The sequence below is a fragment of the Mesocricetus auratus genome, unplaced genomic scaffold (genome assembly GCF_017639785.1).
Source record: "Mesocricetus auratus isolate SY011 unplaced genomic scaffold, BCM_Maur_2.0 Super-Scaffold_100009, whole genome shotgun sequence".
Taxonomy (NCBI): Eukaryota; Metazoa; Chordata; class Mammalia; order Rodentia; family Cricetidae; genus Mesocricetus; species Mesocricetus auratus.
The window spans coordinates 20,980,509-20,998,817 of NW_024429193.1; the positions used below are offsets into that span (position 1 = coordinate 20,980,509).

At 41.5% G+C, this 18,309-nt stretch overlaps 1 protein-coding gene across 1 annotated transcript in view; it reads left to right on the plus strand.

Annotated features, from left to right (window-relative positions):
* The window catches only part of Mttp (microsomal triglyceride transfer protein), a 39,036-nt gene that overhangs the window by 8,470 nt on the left and 12,257 nt on the right, over nt 1-18,309 (plus strand). The window contains 9 exon segments of the mRNA NM_001281608.1: nt 3,533-3,640; nt 5,283-5,399; nt 5,671-5,810; nt 6,495-6,645; nt 7,511-7,668; nt 8,971-9,139; nt 9,743-9,850; nt 14,788-15,000; nt 16,614-16,825. Of these exon segments, the coding sequence (NP_001268537.1) occupies nt 3,533-3,640; nt 5,283-5,399; nt 5,671-5,810; nt 6,495-6,645; nt 7,511-7,668; nt 8,971-9,139; nt 9,743-9,850; nt 14,788-15,000; nt 16,614-16,825 (1,376 nt within the window).

Consider the following 18,309-nt stretch of genomic DNA (forward strand, 5'->3'; position numbering starts at 1 on the left):
CTGTCCACAGTAGCAGGGAGTTTCTCATGGGCAGCAATCACGACTTTCTCTTTTTGCGTTCAGCAACTTGAGTATAGTGAAAATTCAGTGAATGTTTGTGAAGGGATGGACACAAAAGTTGATGTGAGGCTAAATGACCTTGGCTTATGATTTGGTTAGTGGTAAGGAACGGGAATGTACTGTTTACAGTGTGCTGAGCTCTGCCTGAAGACACCAGGAACTTTGTTCCCTGTGCTTGTCACAGACCTAGGAGGTGGCTGCTGTGTTATCCTCCTGTGGCAGATGAGGAACTGGAGTTCTGAGAGGTTAAGAAAATTTCCAAAGGGCACAGAGCTGGCAGGTCACGAAGTTGACACTTGAAGTACAGTCCAAGCCCTAACTTCTATGTTCCATTGTCCTCCTGGGCTGACTTGAAGAATTCCCTATTTTGTTTTTCACCGTATGTATTCACTTACTTGGTTTGCATATGGCTCAACCTTATTAACATGAAACACAGGGATTTTCTTCTCTGGACCTCCAAAGTGGCAAGCTTCTTGAGTCCATTAAATATTAATTGCATTTATGATCTTAACCACAACCTATGATTTTGCGGTGTCTTTGACGGAAGCTGAGTACAAAGTCTTGTTACACACACACACACACACACAAGAGCTCAGCGCCCTCACTGAGCAAAGGCTGAGTGAAGCTGCCACATCACTATTTCAGTGACACCAATGTGCTTGTCCGATGGGAGCTGTGATCTGTGATGATTTGTTGTAGCCACAGGTTAAAGTACATCATTATATATCTCTCAGTTGTACAATAAAGTACCTGGAGGAGACTTGACCCTATAGACTAAGAAGAAGTCAAAGGGAATTTCAGGCCACATGCATATTAGAAAGGTCATTGTCATTTCATATTACAAGGAGAGAAACTGCAAAGGCAGGGAAACAGCTGATGGACAACTCATGGAGGACATTTCTGCCCTAGGCCAAAATTAAATTCTACATAAAACTCCTGGGATTTCCAGAGAATCTTTTTGTTTTTCCAGAGGCCTTCTTTCTCCTGTCCCCATTGAAAACTCCCATATTATGAAAGAACCTAACAAAATCCTTAGATACACATCCATTGCTTATTTTCTTTTTCCCAGAATCACTCATTAACCATATGCAAGTGCCTGGGCATGATCTGATTTTGTCTACATGCAACAACTAAGTTGGGAACATGGCAGCTGCCCGTTAAGTTCATGAACACTGACAAATGAAAGCTGCCTATTTGGTTTTGGTTGTCTGTACTGATAAAATTAAGCTGGCCTCTAATTTTGTATTGTTTCCTGGTGTGGATCTGCTATCTACACCCAGCTTTGCAGCTCCTGCTCACACACTGACCCTGCTGTGGGTGGCACCTGTCAAAATCACCCATGTCTTCCTTTGCTTCCGTCTCATACTTCCTAACTATGCTTAGTCTTAGTTAAATATCAAAGATAAAATGGTGAATCCCTGTTTGCCAGGATCAGTTCAACTTATTTTTGTTTTTTAGGCAATAAAATTACATTTAGGATGTAAATTTGCCTTCTGTTTTTGAGTCCATGAACTAAAAGAGACATCTTCTTCCTAAGGGAAAATACAGTTCTAAGGAAAAATGGCCCAGAGTTGAGCACACGATGCTGGGCATTCCTGGTGATCTGTCTGGCCTCACTGCCAATTTGAGTTCCTGTGTAGACTGGAATTCCTGCTGTCCTCTGAACTCTGGGGACTGAGGATTCAGACCAGAGACCTGAACATTTGGATATTTAGAATTCATTGCAGAACTGCATGGAGTTATCGGCTTTATGGCCCGAACACCATAAAATGCACTCAGTTCCTCTTGTGAAATAGTGAATTTAAGATTACTGCTGTGACAGACACCTGGGTCAAACTTCAAAGTTCCAGTTTATTAATATAATCAGTGTTGAGTGATTTCAACGTTTGATGAGTATGGATAAGGATGCCACCTTTACTTTGGGTCAAATTGGTCAGTTCTAATAATGAACAGTTTCAGCTTCTGAAACAGCAGCCATACAAAAGACAAAGCAAAAGGCATGTCCACTTTTCTAGTTATAGGAAAGCAATAGCCACCAATTGTGTCTCCAAGTTTATGTTTTTCAGATTATTTACTGTTATTGCTAAAGGAAGGAAGTTCAGTTTATAATATAGAGCATCGGGAAGCTGGCTTGGGTCTGAGAAATTGTCAGTGGTTTGTTTGAGAACATGATCCCTGGATTTTCAGACAGTGAGGTCACTGACACAGTTCCCTTTTAACCAGCACAAACGACACTATTCCAACACCGAAGGACTATGCAGTGGAGTGACTAAAACTGATCATAAATACAGTAGCCAGAAAACCTGTCATCAGGCAGAGTATGTCTAGAAAGTAAAAATAGAGATTTGGGAGCTTGGGAGCTTCATTCAGACACAATATTGTCTCCTAAGACATGAGAAGTATTTAGGTAGGCTGAATTATTTGAACTGGTAGTAATTAAATTTACCACATTACTGAACTTTCTACTAATGTCTGTCCTTTGCTTCTAAACCAAGTGATATGTTTAAAGTCAACCCAAGGTGAAAGCAATAGACTGCCCTCTAAAAACTTCTCTTTGCTTTTTTGTGCTGTTTCTTAAGGATGGTTTGACTCATTAAAATGATGAAAGATACGGTTCTACTAAGTGTCAAGGATAAAGCAGAACCACATCACTTCCAACCCACTCTTCTCATTTCAACCTTCCCCTGCCCTCTAATGAGACCTTGAACAGGAGCCATGGGCTGGCTGTGTAGTAGACAACCCTGCCGGTCCTCCAGCCTCTGTGTCTTCTTCTGCCCAGAGCAGCACCAATGCTCTGCAAACACTTTGGCCATCTGGGTTCTAGTCTTGGGCAAACCTGGGCCCTGCTAGCCTACAGACATCAGGCTATCTCAAGAGTCTTAACTGCCATTTGTAGCAATTGTCATTCTCTTCTAAGAACCCTTTATTGGGGAGGGAGAGGGAGCTGGGATTGACAGGTAAAGTAAGCTTGTTTCTAATTTAAATTAAAAAAGAAAGAAAACGATCTGAAATAGTCCAAAAACGATACTATTAATACTACCACCAAGAATAATGGAAAAGAATAAGGGAAAGCTTTAGGCAACAATAAACATCTTCTAAGGGCAAAAAAAGAGAACTCTTTACTAATTGGTTCGTGTTTCAAGCTGAATTATAAGAGAAAAGTGTGTGATGTGAACTAAAGGAATGCTCCCAGAGTTTCTTCCTTGCACACCCCTGGTTTTCCCAGAAGTTCCAGACTCTCTGTAATAAATGTTATCATGTTCAGAATCTTCATTTTTGACTCCTAAGTCCCATTTCCTGATGACCTAGCTTCTCAGAAATAAAACCTGCTTCTTTTCACAAGAAAGAAATCACAGCTTTGCGCTACCAATGTCTCACACAATCAGTAGGGGTGAGAGCCGCCAGCCACATCTTTAACCAGATCTGATAAACAATGTACCATTGCTTCATTTTTATTTCTTTTTCCTTTTAGGTCAAAGAGTTCTACTCATATGAAAATGAGCCTGTGGGCATAGAAAATCTCAAGAGAGGCTTGGCTAGCTTATTCCAGATGCAGTTAAGCTCTGGGACCACCAACGAGGTACTTAGTGACAATTCTAAGAATTCAAGAACTTGGTGAGGGCACCTGTAATCTCAGCTACTTGGGAGCTAAGGCCAGATTTTAAGCAAAGGTATGCCCAGGCCATATAACTTTAAGACAGCCTGGGTAATTTAACAAAACCAAACAGATCTCCACGATGCTTATAGAAGCTGGGTGTGGCCCCTTGTGTGCTAGTACCCAGTGCAAGAGGTGGAGACCGGTGACTTCTGAGAGTTCACTGGCCAGCCCTGCTGACGCAAGTGGTGAGCTTCAGGTTTACAGAGAGAACCTGTCTCAAGAAAGGAAGGAAAAGGTGATGGAGGAAAACACCTTTTGTTCTCTATGGCCTACATGTAAGCATATGGAGGTGTACACACATACACACAGATGTACACACATGCACACAGGTGTACACACATGCATTTACCACATACAGCTACAGAACACACATACGCCTCCCAAGCAATGGTAAAATATAAAAAGGCCTGGGGCTATGGGTTAGTAGTAGAGAGCTTGCTGAGCACACATGGGCCCAGTACTACAAAGTAAATCGGTCCATCAGCATCAGTCCATCAGCATCTTCTCAATGGGCATCTCAAAACCGCTTATAAGAATTTCTGCCTATTGAAATTCCACAGAAAATCGCAACCTCTGTGCTGTTTCAGAAAAGTTGACTTAGACTGGGTAGTCAGATCTCATTTACATATGAAATTATTTGTTGATTAAATACAGAGTTAAGGAATTGGAATCAATTGTATTAAAAGGACTTTGGATAATTTTTATATATGCAGAAAACCTTGGGGACCCAATAGTTGTTAGGTGCCTCTATTCTGCTGCTGTCTTGTGGGGAGCATATTAAAAATACATTCCCTAGATTTGTCCTAAGGATGCTAACATCATGGGTAAACAAAAAGCTGAACACCTGTATTTTAGTGGTCACAGCTCTTTGGAATGCAGTGTCAGTGTGTAGAGTCACTACTTACCCCAAGACCCCTAATTCAGTAAAGAAATAGAAATGAAGAATTAAGTAGATCTCTATCTATCAGATTTGAGCCAGGCCGTATACCAGTTTTCCTGGTCTTAACTCATCCAGCTGAGGGAATGTGGCTAGCCTGTTGTAGCAGCAGCTGGTGTGGTGCCAGCAGGGGACCCAAGGGGAAAGCTGGGAGGAGTAGAGCAGAGTCTATGTTGGGATGTTTTTGTCTAAACTCAAATTTTTATTGTGAATGGCAATGGATTTAGTTAATTCCATGGGTCTCAAGAATTTATGATCATATTTCTCTGTTAAAATCACACACCATCTTGATATAGCCTTTAAAAATACCTCCCCCTCTGCAGACAATTACCATGTGACCAGAGATTTCTGTTATGGTCAAACAGTTTGTCCAAATCCTAAGTTCAGAGAGAATTAGGATGGCTGGCCATGATTCCTGGGACAGCTGAGATTTTTAAGATTCAAAGAGAGAAAGTGAGAACCAGAATCCTGTAGGAGCCTCCAAGTACTTGAGCTTTTTTGTCATCCTGGGGTGGGGTGGGGTTCTGCCATGACATGCTAGGGAGCCCAGGAGCCAAGCCTCCTTCCATGAGAACACAGATGGTCTACATAGCATCAAAAACATTATACTCTTACTTTCTGTTCCAGGTAGATATATCTGGGGATTGTAAAGTGACCTACCAGGCTCAGCAAGACAAAGTGGTCAAGACTAAGGCCCTGGACACATGCAAAATTGAGAGGTCTGGATTTACAACAGTAAATCAGGTATGGCAGGTATTGTTTTCTGTGAAGCATTCTACAGAGATAAAAAATAGGAAAGAACAAAGCTGTGTAACTTGAAGACATTCATCATTTTTAGTTTAGCTTATATTTTCACGTGTGCCAAATGAATAGATATTTAAAAATGCTGTGGGCATGGGTGATGGCCAGTGGTGTAAAAGAGGCATCTTTTAAAAATTGAAAGACAGCTTCTGTTTGATTCAATTAAGGCTTAAGAATAATTACTTTCTACTTGTTCACTTATTTATTTATGCAGGTATTGGGTGTCAGTTCAAAAGCCACATCTGTCACCACCTATAAGATAGAGGACAGTTTTGTCACAGCTGTGCATGCAGAAGAGACAAGGGATTTCTCCTTGAACTTCCTACAAGCCATTGCAGGAAAAATAGTATCAAAGTAAGACAATGCCACAATTTTTATTTTCCTTCATATATTATATATTATTATATTCAACTTTTTCTTCTATATATTATTATAAATAGGCGTGTGTCTGTGTGTGTGTGTGTCCATGTGCATGCACACAATTTTGATTGTGAAGTCCTTGAAAAAATAAATTGAGTCCAGCTTGTCCATTTTCATTTTTCACACAATCTACAGTAACACACATGAAATACTTGTTTTTCCTATCATCTGATGACAGAAAGACAAAATTCTAGGAAAGCATATCAGAAAAAAATCACTATTGAGACCATTTTTGGAAAATAAGTTTTGTTGACTGTTTTGGTTAATAGATGACACATGACTTGCCTTGAACATGATTTTCAGAAAGCAGGTCTAAATTCAAAAGGACTGATACCCATGTCTTGTCCACCATCCAGGCAAATTTTCTCTTGGCTTGATATTTTGAAAGTCTAGACTTAAACTCCCAAGTCTTTGAATAAAATAGTTACACCAGAAAAATGTCATAGTTTTGTTGGGGTTTAAGGTGTCACTGGAGATTCTGCAGCTCGAGTGTAAATGGAGTAAGTTAGTTGGTTTTGTGTTTTCTTGAAGAGCTGGAGTTTTTGTATTTTTCCTCTCTCTCACATACATGCATACATAAATTCTTATAATATGCTGTTTCCATTTGGTGTTGCACAGGCAGAAATTGGAGCTGAAGACGACTGAAGCAGGTCCAAGAATGGTGCCTGGGAAGCAAGTTGCAGGTGTAATCAAAGCCCTTGATTCGAAGTACACAGCCATTCCCATAGTGGGGCAGGTCCTCCAGAGTGCCTGCCAAGGATGTCCTTCTGTAAGTGTGACAGAACTCAGGAGTAATGCTGCGCTGTGATCGCTCACCGTCCCTTCCTCCCTCCCTCTCCCTTCCCTCCTTCCCTCCCTTCCTCCCTTTCTTCCTTCCTCTCTCTCTGCAGCAAAAGTGTCAGCTAATTCTGTAAAGAAAGCAATGGTTTTAAAGCAGATGGCGTGGTGGTTTACCGCACAGCTGAGTTAACAGTCACTGATAGACTCTAATGCTCTGTGAGTGAGACACGAAAGTATTGAAGTGGAGACGCGAAGTTGCTGGCTTGTTTCAAAGGTGCCCTGATTACAGTTGCTACTGTTTGCAAAGCCACTGTACGAGAACTGCAGTGTGTGAGAAATGGCCTTTTCTCAACACTGCCCCTTTATACAGCCTCTGAGCAGTTCAGATCTCAATAGCAGCCTGACTCTAGATTTCACACAACCAATACTATGAGAAAAGTAGGGAGCTCAAACTGTTTGAAAAATTGATTTTTGGTGAGGTTAGGAGTAAGTTAGAAGATGCAGCAGTTCTCACTTTGCCCCTCCCAAATACCAGACACCCTGCTGATGACTAAACTCCCGCACACTCTCACTGGTGTGCTCAAAGCCCGGCCTCCGATGTAGTTATCACATAGGAGAACCCACACATCCAAACATCACTTGGCCGCTGTCCAAGGTCCTGCAAGTTCAGCACCAGCAGACAAACCGGTACCATAGAGGTGTGGCCCCCAGGGAAAGCAGGACACTGTATTTGCTTCTAGCTTTACACAGCATATGAGATGAGCCGTGACCTCTGTGTCTTTGTGGAGAATAGCTGCCTTTGTAAACTGGGAGTCCAGAACGAAGGGGACGGCACTGTGCCTGTGTTTTTGCAGCTGGCGGAGCACTGGCAGTCTATCAGAAAACACCTGGAGCCTGAGAACCTGTCCAATGCCAAGGCGGTCAGCAGCTTCCTGGCCTTCATTCAGCACCTCAGGACTGCAAGGAGAGAAGAGATCCTCCAGATCCTGAAGGCAGAGAAGAAGGAAGTGCTGTAAGCGCCCATTGTTGCTCAGGGTTATCTGTCAGGAGAACATTTGACACTGTCACTATCTTTTAATTAAAAAAAATTGACTTTATGAGTTTGAACACTGCTACATGCATGTATGCAGCACGCATGCCTGCTGCCCTTGCAGGTCAGAAGAGAGTGCTGGATCCTCTGGAAGTGGAGTCACAGGTGGTTGTGAGCTACCATATGGGTGCTGGGAATCGAACCTGGTTCTTTGCGAGAGCATCAGTGCCCTAAACCACAACCTTGTTGTTTTTTGTTATGTAAGAAGGACCACTTCTAATCTTCTATCCTACCTCCAAATAAGTGCTTCTGTTAATCTGCACTCCAATTGCTGTGACACAGGTCAGTAACACAATGCTCACTTGGCCAGAAGTACCCCCATTTTTGCACTGATTCTCATGGCTATTGTTCTGTGTCCATGAGTGTAAATTAGTACAGGCTCAGGTTTATACTTATGCTTTGGTATGGGGGCTGCCTCACTTCTGTGGAATTGTGTCCTCAAGCTATTAATCAACTTTGTTTGTTTGATATATTTTGAGACAAAGTTTCACTCTGTAGTCCAGGCTATCCTGAAACTACTGTGTAGCTCAGGCTGGCCTTGAACCTGGGTTGATCCTCCTGCCTCAGCCTCCCTAGTGCTAGTATTACAGGACTGACCCACTATGAGCATGAGCTCAGTATGTAGTATTTATACTCAGATGTTCCTTAGTGTGAAAAATCAGTTAAATTTTTTTATCTTGGCCAGACTCAACTAACCAAAAATATTTTCATGACTAGTTTTCAACTAAGATCTTCCCATGGAAGACAATAACACATTTGTTGCAGATAAAATAGAGCTATACATAGTGTCTTTTTTTTTTTCAAGGGAAAAAACTTCTCTCTCACACATGAAGTTAAAATAGTTACCCATTTTCTGTTTATAATGGTACTTGAAGCGTGGTATTTGAGAAGTGTGTAATTTACAAATCTCACCAGAGAAAAGTATTCAGTTTGGGACTTCAGATGCTATGCGTTACTCACAAACAAAATATTTACATAATTTTAACTTATAAATCTTTACATTTTTCTTAGGCAAGTAGAGTGTAGTAGTTCATATGTTCTGAGGAAAGAGAAAGAATTAGAGACATTTAAGTAGAATTAAGATCTCTTTGAGAACATATTATTCATATTTTTTGTTCAAAGGAAAACTGTAATTTTGGGGGGGGTTCAAATTAGTGAGTGAGTGACAAGTTTGTGATAATTTCATTATAAGTACTGATATCTGAAGTGATGCCTGTCTTATAGACCTCAGCTCGTGGATGCCGTCACCTCTGCTCAGACTCCAGACTCGTTGGAAGCCATCCTGGACTTTTTGGATTTTAAAAGCGACAGCAGTATTGTTCTTCAGGAGAGATTCCTGTATGCCTGTGGATTTGCCTCCCACCCCGATGAAGAACTCCTTCGAGCCCTCCTTGTAAGTCAGGGGTACTTGGAAGACAGTGAACCTGGACTGTGAAAATAAAAAATGATAAACAAAATCTTCTTAAGTGTAAGCAGGCATATTCAGAGTTTGCTGGCCTCTTTTCTACGCATTAATCACCAATAGCAAATCTCACTTAGGGTCTTTGCAGGCCAAGTGACCAGAATAGCCTATACTTTATGACAACCTGAAGATTATGGCCACCTATCTTACCATGTGGCAAAGAAGAAAACACAGGAGTGGAGCATCTGTAGGCTGCATCAATAAACAATTAGAGTTAGTTTGGCTTCAAAATCTTCATTATGTTTCCACACACACATTGATGTCCCTGGTTCACATAAAGACTAGACTAACCTGAACAATCAGATCCCTGAACTGCAAAGGGTTCACAGACTACGAGTAAGATCACCTGCGATCAGGCATTCTAGTAATATTTCATACAACCAGACACCACGTTTCTATGTGCCTCAGAGACAAAATTCTGAGTTTGTTGTCTGGAAACACACAATCATTTGCCTAGATGTTTGCTACTTTATTAACTGAAAGTGTCCCTTTGGAAATGCTGAAGTGTTCTGATGACCTGTTTGATCCCTGCAGAGTAAGTTCAAAGGTTCGTTTGCGAGCAACGACATCAGGGAAACCGTTATGATCATCATTGGAGCCCTTGTCAGGAAGCTGTGTCAGAATGAAGGCTGCAAGCTCAAAGTAAGTGCCACTGGTCTCGTGTCACCGCTGTCCAGACTGCCCAATGTAATGTCATGTGCCAACACGGCCACGTCCCAGCCCCAAACCCCCTTTTCCTTTTTGCCCAGGCATCATTCCCATCTCATGTACTTTACAGTTCAGTTGCTCGTTAGGTTTCTAGTTTATTTCTGTCTCTCACTGAATGTAGACTTCAGTGATGAGTCTTTGGTTTTCAACAGCAATTGCTTAAATGATTCCTAGTATATAGATGTACTCAATAAATGCTCCCTAGAAAGCAATTTGCCCATCAATATTCCTCCTAATACACATTTGTTGGTAGTCCTCTATGTATGTACTCAGGCATTTTTTGTCTTTGTTTTTAATTATCTTAGACAATTAGTGTGTGTGTGTGTGTGTGTGTGTGTGTGTGTGTGTGTGTGTGTGTGTGGTAGAGCTAAACTCATGGCCTTGTGCATGCTAGCAGGGACTCCACTACTGAATTCCATCAGCAGATTACCTACTTCTGAAACAGGGTCTCACTGTGTAGCTTAGGCTTGCCTTGAATGTGCTCAAGCAGGAATCAAACTCATAATCTCCTACCTTAGACTCCTAGGTGCTGGGATTATGATGTGTCTCCATAGTCTGTTACCCCTCCCCAATGCTTTTTTTTTCCTAGATATTTTGCCATTTCAGATCTCAAGTTTAAATCTATAACTGATTTTGAGCTAATTCCTGTACTGGAGTTAGTTAAGGAACCACTTTCATTTGTCTGTATGTGAATGCACATTTTCTCAAAGCCATTACTGACAACACTATTTTCCCCTATTGTAAGTTCTTGGCACTTTGTGGGAAGAAAAAAATCATTTGACCATTACTGTGTGAGCTTATGTATCCAAGGCTGATCCCACAGACTGTTGTTTCTATAAATTTATGCCAACACCATGCCATTTTTATGAGTGTTGTTTAGCACTGTATTTTAAAACACAGTACTGTGATGTCTCTAACTTTGTTCCTTTTGGTCAGTTGCTTTGGCCATTCAGTATCTGTTTTATTCTGTATGGATTTTAGAACTATACTTTCTAGTTCTCTAAAGAATGCCATTTATATGTTTATATGAATTGCATTGAATCTGCAGATGGCTTTGGATCATATACACATTTAATCTTATTAATTTCCCAACATGGGATATCTTTTACTTATTAGAGATATCTTCAGTTGTTTCAATCACCATTTTCTGGTGTCCAGTATACAGTGTCTCACTTCCTAGGTCATAAATACACCTACATATTTTTTGATACTCTTACAGAAAGGCTCTTTTCTTAACTTCCTTTTCAGATGTTACGTTATTAATATTTGGAACTACTACTGCTTTTGTTGGTTGACATTGTGTTCTGCCGCTTTACCAAATCCACTCATCAGTTCCAATAGCGAGAATGGAGTCTGTAGGCTTTCCTGTGTTTAAAGCCATCTGGTCATGAAACAGGTGGCTTCACATATTTATTTTCCTACTTAGAGGCTTTTATTTCTATGTCTTGGCTAATTGCTCTGGCTAGGACTTTAAGTGTGATGGAGAATAGAGGTGCCTCCTAAGCATTCATGTCTTGTCCCTGATCGCAGAGAAGCCTTCGGCTTTTTACTCTGCCACGTGTTACTTATGAACTCACCACACAGGGCTTTTTATCACATGGGACATTTCTTTCACACCCCATTTGTAGAGTTACCAGAACAGAAAGTAACATTTTGCCTAATATCTCTTTTTCATCTGTTGAGATGGCCATATTGTTTTGGCCTTCACTCTGCTAATATGGTCAGTTACATTTGTTGATTTGCATATGCAAAACCAAGGCTGAATCATCACAGGGATAAATCTCAATCATGCAGAATGTGTATGTGGGTATTTTAGTGTACTCTTGACTATCGAAGAAGGTTTATTTAGGTGTATGGGTGCTTTTGCCTGTTTGGATGTAATCTCACTGCCCTGTGTGCCTGTGAAGACCAGAAGATGTGTGTGATGCTCTGTAACTGGAGCCACCAATGATTGTGAGCTGCATTTGGATCTGAGAACTGAACCAGGATCCTCTGCAAGGAGCATCAAGTGCTTTTCACTGCTGAGCCACCTCTCCTTCTCACGGATGCTGTCCCTTTGTTAGAAGTGTTCAGCCGTGATGGTTTCTAGTCTTCTGGTAGTCTCTTGGCTCTGATATGGAGCAATGCTTTGTACAATATTCCCTTCTCCTCAGTTGTTTGTGAGAGTCTGAGGAGGGCTGTCTTTAAATGTGAAGCCGTGTGGCCATGGCCCTTCCTTCCCAGGAGGCTTGATTACCCAGTCAGTCTTGTTCATTACCCGTGTCGTCACACTGCTGAGTTTGTTATTGGTCAGTCATGTTTGTGCTAAGCGTCCCAAGTGGCTGGGCTGTTTCCCTGAGTTACGCAGTCTTCTGTGTACCTCTTGCTCCTCTGGTGGACTCTGAGGACCTTTTGTGTTTGTGTCATCAGTGATAACTTCAACGTTCATTTCTTATTTTGCCTAGTTGAGTCTTATTTTCTTTTCTTATCCTAGCATAAGGTCTGTTGATTTCTATTGTTTTTAAAAACCCACAGTATTATTTTCATTGATTTTTTTTCTGCCAGATTTCTACTTCACTTATTTCTTGTCTGGTTTTTGTTGTTTTCTCCCTTCTGCTAATTTTGAGTTTCTTTTTCCCTTAACAACAGTTATTTGAAACGTAACATGCTATTTACTGGAGATCCCTTTTGATGTCAGCAAGTATGCTGTAAGCTTCGTTCTCAGAGCTGTTTTTACTGTGACTGTGAAATATGTTGTATTTCCTTTTCCATTTACCTGAAGGTATATTTTAGGTTTCTCTTTGACCCAATAGTAGCTCAGGAGAATACTGTTTAATTCCCACATACTTGCTAATTTTCCCTTATTTCTTTCTGGTATTTGATTTCTAGTTACACATAGTTGTGGCTGGAAAATATTTGACATGGTTTCAGTCTTCTTAAATTTGTTAAAACTTGCAGTGTACCAGATATGGTGCTGCACACCTTTAGTCCCAACACTCAGGAGACAGAGGATCTGGAGCTCTCTGGTTTACATAGTGAGCTCCAGGTCAGCCAAGGCTACATAGTGAGACATAGACCCCCCAGAGCCCCCAAACAACAACAACAAAACCCCCAAAGATGTAGTGTAACCTAATTTTTTATATAGCTTGCAAATTTTCTGTGTGTTCTTCGGAAGAAAATCTACCCTGTAAGTATTGGATGTGATGTTCAGCCTATGACTTGGACTCACTTGCCCCAAGTGGAGCTCAAGCCAGGTGTTTCCTCGTTGACTTTGTCTGGGTGACCTGTAAAGTCCTGTGTGTTTCTTGGGTTGCAATGTGTCTCCTTTCAGATCTCAGATGCTCTGTGGTTGCACGTGTGTGTGTGTCTGCAGTTCTTTCTGTTCTATTGATGACTCAACATTTTACCACAATTGAATGAAGGAGCTTCTGTGTATTTTTTGAGTGGTGTGTATAGTATAGTTCTTGTCCTTAGAAGTTATAGGACTCCACAACTTCCTCCTTGATTGGAACTTTTTCTTCATATGTGAGTTTTGGTGATATGAATGTACTTGCTGCTGATCATCTAGAACTTTGTATCTTAGTCGTATTTGCTAAAATGTCTTTTGCTTGCCTGAGTAGGCTATCAAATTTCTCATCTGTTCCATTAAAAAAAGAGAAAAGAACTCACTTTGTAAGCATAACTATATATGGAAAACCAAGTGGATTAAAATCTAGTAAAATCCATTAAAAGCCTGTTTTCCTATTTTACAAGATTAAAATGCTGACTATATACAGCCCCTTCCTCCCCATTCTTATTATGAGCTGGCATTCAATTCCCCATTTTCTTCTGCTAAAGAAAGGCATCACTGTGTTGCTTTTTCTTCTTCTAAAGCTTGTTATTAAAAACAATACAGAGAATCATTCTTGAGGCCTAATGGTTCTGCAGGGAGCAGCCAAAGATAGAATGCATGATAAGCATTCAAGAAAGGACCACTAATAACAGGGATATTGAAAATCACTATCGAATTTGACAGAAATCATAGCTAAGATATTAGACAGTGACAAATCTCTACATTTCCAGTTTCAATAATTATTAAACAGCTGATTTTTTTAAAAAATCAATTTCTGTGTCAAATCTTGTGGTGAAAGACAAAATCCATACATAAAAGCACCCAGTCAGCATTATTTAGTGAACATCGACTTTGTACTAGGCATGATGCCAATCCTTTTATATAAAGATGCACAGAATATCATACCACCCTCAAATAATTCCTTGTCAGTTTATCAAACACAGAAAGATCAATATGGTGAACCCTCTGTATATGGGGATTCTCCAGCTGTGATTTAACCAGCTGCAGGTTGAAAATAGTGAAGACAAATGCATTGTAATAACCATGTATTCAATACAGCATAGTCATTCGCCCAGCAGTCACATTATACTGAGTACAACAAATAAAGTAGAGACGATTCAAATAGGTAGGCGGGAACATGCAGATTACATGCAAAGAGTGTTGGTTTTATCTAAGGGTCTCAAGCACCCGTGAATTGTGCTATCACCAGGAGGTCCAGAAGCCAACCCCATGGACACTGTAATAGTAAACCATGAACAAAAGGACCTGGGGATATGGAACCACAGTTGTCTTTTGTCTGAGGTGGGGAGGAAGTTTCCTCCACAGAGAGTAACTGAGCTTCCTCTGGAAATGCATTCACTTTCTATAACTGGAGTGTATTAAAGACTGAATGCCCACTATTGGTTATGCTCTGCTTCTCTAGAACACGTAAACAGATGTTTGAGAAGATGGAGTACCTTTAGCAAGCTTTACTTGGCAGCTAGAGCAAACTTCCTAAAAGTTGCTGTGTTCTTGTCTGAGTGTGGAGCTGGGCATTTGTCTGAGGTGTGTGATATTTTAGGCCGTGGTTGAAGCTAAGAAGCTAATCCTGGGAGGGCTTGAAAAGCCAGAGAAAAAGGAGGACACCACGATGTACTTGCTGGCCCTGAAGAACGCCTTGCTTCCCGAAGGTATCCCGCTCCTTTTGAAGTATGCTGAGGCTGGAGAAGGGCCCGTCAGCCACCTGGCTACCACTGTACTCCAGAGATATGATGTCTCCTTCATCACAGATGAGGTAAACACCTTAGCAGGAGGAGAGCAAGAAAACACTTCTGCTAAACCAAATGTCATCTTCTTTCTGATCACTCTGCTTTTGTTTTTGTTTTTTCTTATCACAGTCACTCCCTTTTGCTCAGAAATAACTCTTAGGTTCTATTTAATGCTATTCTAAATCAGCCTCACATTTTCAACAGATATGTCCTGTATCCTGAAATGCATTTTCTTATTTTAGGAAACAAATTCTTACAGTTGGCCAGGTAGCTAAATTCTCCTTAAAAATATCTTTGCTTCTGTATCTTTCAGAACATTGTTAAAATCTTCAACTGGTTGAATTATGTGACTTCACCTGCTCATGCATTGTTTTCTGGAAGCCACCAGCATGGTGATTTTGTTAGAGCAGAGGGTATTTCATAGGAGCTTCCTTGAGAGTGTTTACCACTGAGGATGCTATCTGCACTGCGTGTCCTCCTACCATTTTTGTATGACAAGCAGTTGACTGTGTGGGCTTTTAAGAAAGATCGACCTAGCTGTAATTCTGGGTGGCCCTTTTCTAGTGTTTGTTCTTGGGTGGGTTATTGCACTCCTACACTTCTGAGAGCAAGGGCAAGACTTGAGGAGATAGGAAGAGGCAAGAAAGACCAAAGAATATGGCATGGTTTATGTAGAATGAAGATTAAAGAGAGATGTTGTAATCCCTTATAGAAACTAATTCTTGAAGGAACTACAGTTCCGGTGAAACCTGCATTGATTCCTCCCGAGGGCAAGGACCTAATGATGTTTCACTAGATCGTAGCTCTCAAGGGTTCTACACCTTAGCACCATCACATTGGTGACCACATGTAAACCTTTGGAGAAGCACATTCACACCACAGAGGTTGGCGAAGAATGCCAACATGGAGAGATTGTGCATGAGTTAGGGTTGGGGAAATGTTTGGAAACTGTTTCTACTTTTAGTATGAAAATAAAACTACTTTTGGAAATGGGTCCATTACATTTTGTATTAAAAAAGAGAGGAAAGGAATCTGAGGTACTTTGTTGTAAGAAAATATCAGTTCATATTGCCTTCTCCCCCAAAATTCATTGCCACGCCAGCAGCCTTAGAAATCTATATTAGGTAAGACAAACACTGTTTCGATAACACATGAACTGCAAAACCTTACAGTTGATCCACAGTTTACTACTCGTGCTGTGTCTAACATGGGTTAGTGAATATGTAGCTGTGTTCACAGCAGTCATGAAAGAGATGCAAAAGGCATGTGAGGTCTTAACTGCCCCTGCCTCAGAACCATTCTCATAAATTCTATTCATGGTCCAAGCTAGCCCAGTCACATGGGATCAACCTGATTGCAAAGGAATCTAGCAGATGTAATAACACGTGTATATCTAAATAAGCACTTGATATTCTCACCACAATATCAGTTTTAAATTAGTACATGAATTTATTGAGAGAGAGGGGGAAAGAGGGAGGGAGGAAGACAGGGAGAGGGGGGAGACTAGGTACACACGAAGAGTTCAGAGAACAACCTTTTGAAGTCAGTTCTCTCCTTTACCTGGCGACCCATGTCACTGTCCCTCCAGCATCAGTTTTAAAGCTCCATGAGTGTGCTAAGTTTAAGCATCTTCTAACAGGTGAAGAAGACCTTGAACAGGATATACCACCAGAATCGGAAGATTCATGAAAAGACTGTTCGCACGACTGCCGCTGCTGTCATCTTAAAGAGCAACCCATCCTACATGGATGTGAAGAACATTCTGCTGTCCATTGGGGAACTTCCCAAAGAAATGAATAAATACATGCTGACCTTTGTGCGAGACATCCTGAATTTTGAAATGCCCTCGAGGTACGACACATTCCATATGCCTCTTCTCACTCAAGTCTATTTGGATATCGATACGTGCACACATAGCTAATAACAGTGACCTGGTCATTACCCTGGGTAATGCTACATAAACCCAACGAATGTCAAGTTTTCCCAAAGAAACTCTTTAGTGAGCCAGATAAAACAGCTTCCCTTTTGCTGGTTGAGATTTGGAACTTGGGGTAGTATGGTAAATATATATAATCACCAAATGTTAGGAAAGTTTTAAAGCCTAATTACATTTTCAACAAGACTATTTTAGTAAGTAGCACAATGAGACAAAGCACGTACTCCAACAAATGCTCTCTCGTCTTAGCTTCAAATGTGAGGAAAAAGTGCCGACTTTTATCATAACTCCCCTGAATTTGCGGCTCAGTTGCAGATCTTTGTCACAACCCAAGTTTAGGCACAGCCGGGTCTGCACTGCCGCTCCAGCAGACTTCACTGTGCTGGGCCTCTCTCGCTGGACTTACTTCATTCCATTTCTCAAGTACCCTGCTGCCTTCCTAATTCGCCCTGAGCTTCCCTCTTAGGGCATCTTCCCCAAAGCTCCTACTCACCGGAAGCGGAAGCAGAGAGATGTTCACCATCTCTGCAGTAGACGGGGAACACTTCCCCCAGCGATGGCCCAGTGTGGCATTCCTTAGAGAAAAGGGAAACAGGACTAGGGTTGGGCGGAAGTAGAGGGACAAGAAAAACAAAATAAGGAACAAGAAGCAGAAAGGAAGGACAAGAAGTCGGGCAAGAACAGGATGGGAGCAGGGCAGTGAGCGGGAGGTGAGTGGGGCAGGAGCAGGAAGGAGGCCAGGCCATTCCTGCTGTTTCTTTGTTGCTATGTAACACTCCTTGGAAGAGGCACTGAAGCTTTTGGGTCCTCTGCCCTGTGAACCTGGTAGTTTGGGGGCAGGAAGGAGGAGGAAGTGGGCCAGAGAGCATTCTGGGAAATAGAAAGAAGCCATTGTAAATGTTTACATCAGGTTCTCAGAAAGGAAACCCTCAGAGCTGGAAGGGACGTTAAGGTCCACCTTGCTGGGTGTGCAGCTCTTTCCAGTGTAGGGTGGTTTTGTTTGTTTGTTTTCCTGGTAAGCGCTTGGTACCAGACTCCACTTGACTGGCCTCGGTGTCAGGGAGCTCTCTGCCACTTAGCAAATCTGTCCCACGGTTGGGACTTCCTTCTTGTGTCTTCCTTTATATTGATGCCTTCATACTGGCTCTGGTTTTGTTCTGGAGCACAGCAGAATGTGTGTAGTGCTCTTCCACATGAAAACCCTCTGAATATTTGAGAACATGACCTTTTCCCTTCTAGGCTAAAAGTCCAGTGAGCAGGTGATCCTGGTGCATAGGGAGACAGAAAGTGCCATTCCTTGCAAACTGTTTCTGCCTCAGACCTAGGCCTGGTGTACTTTATTTGGTTATTTGTGGGGGTGGGGGATCGATGTGTTGTAAATTTACTGTCATTGATAGAT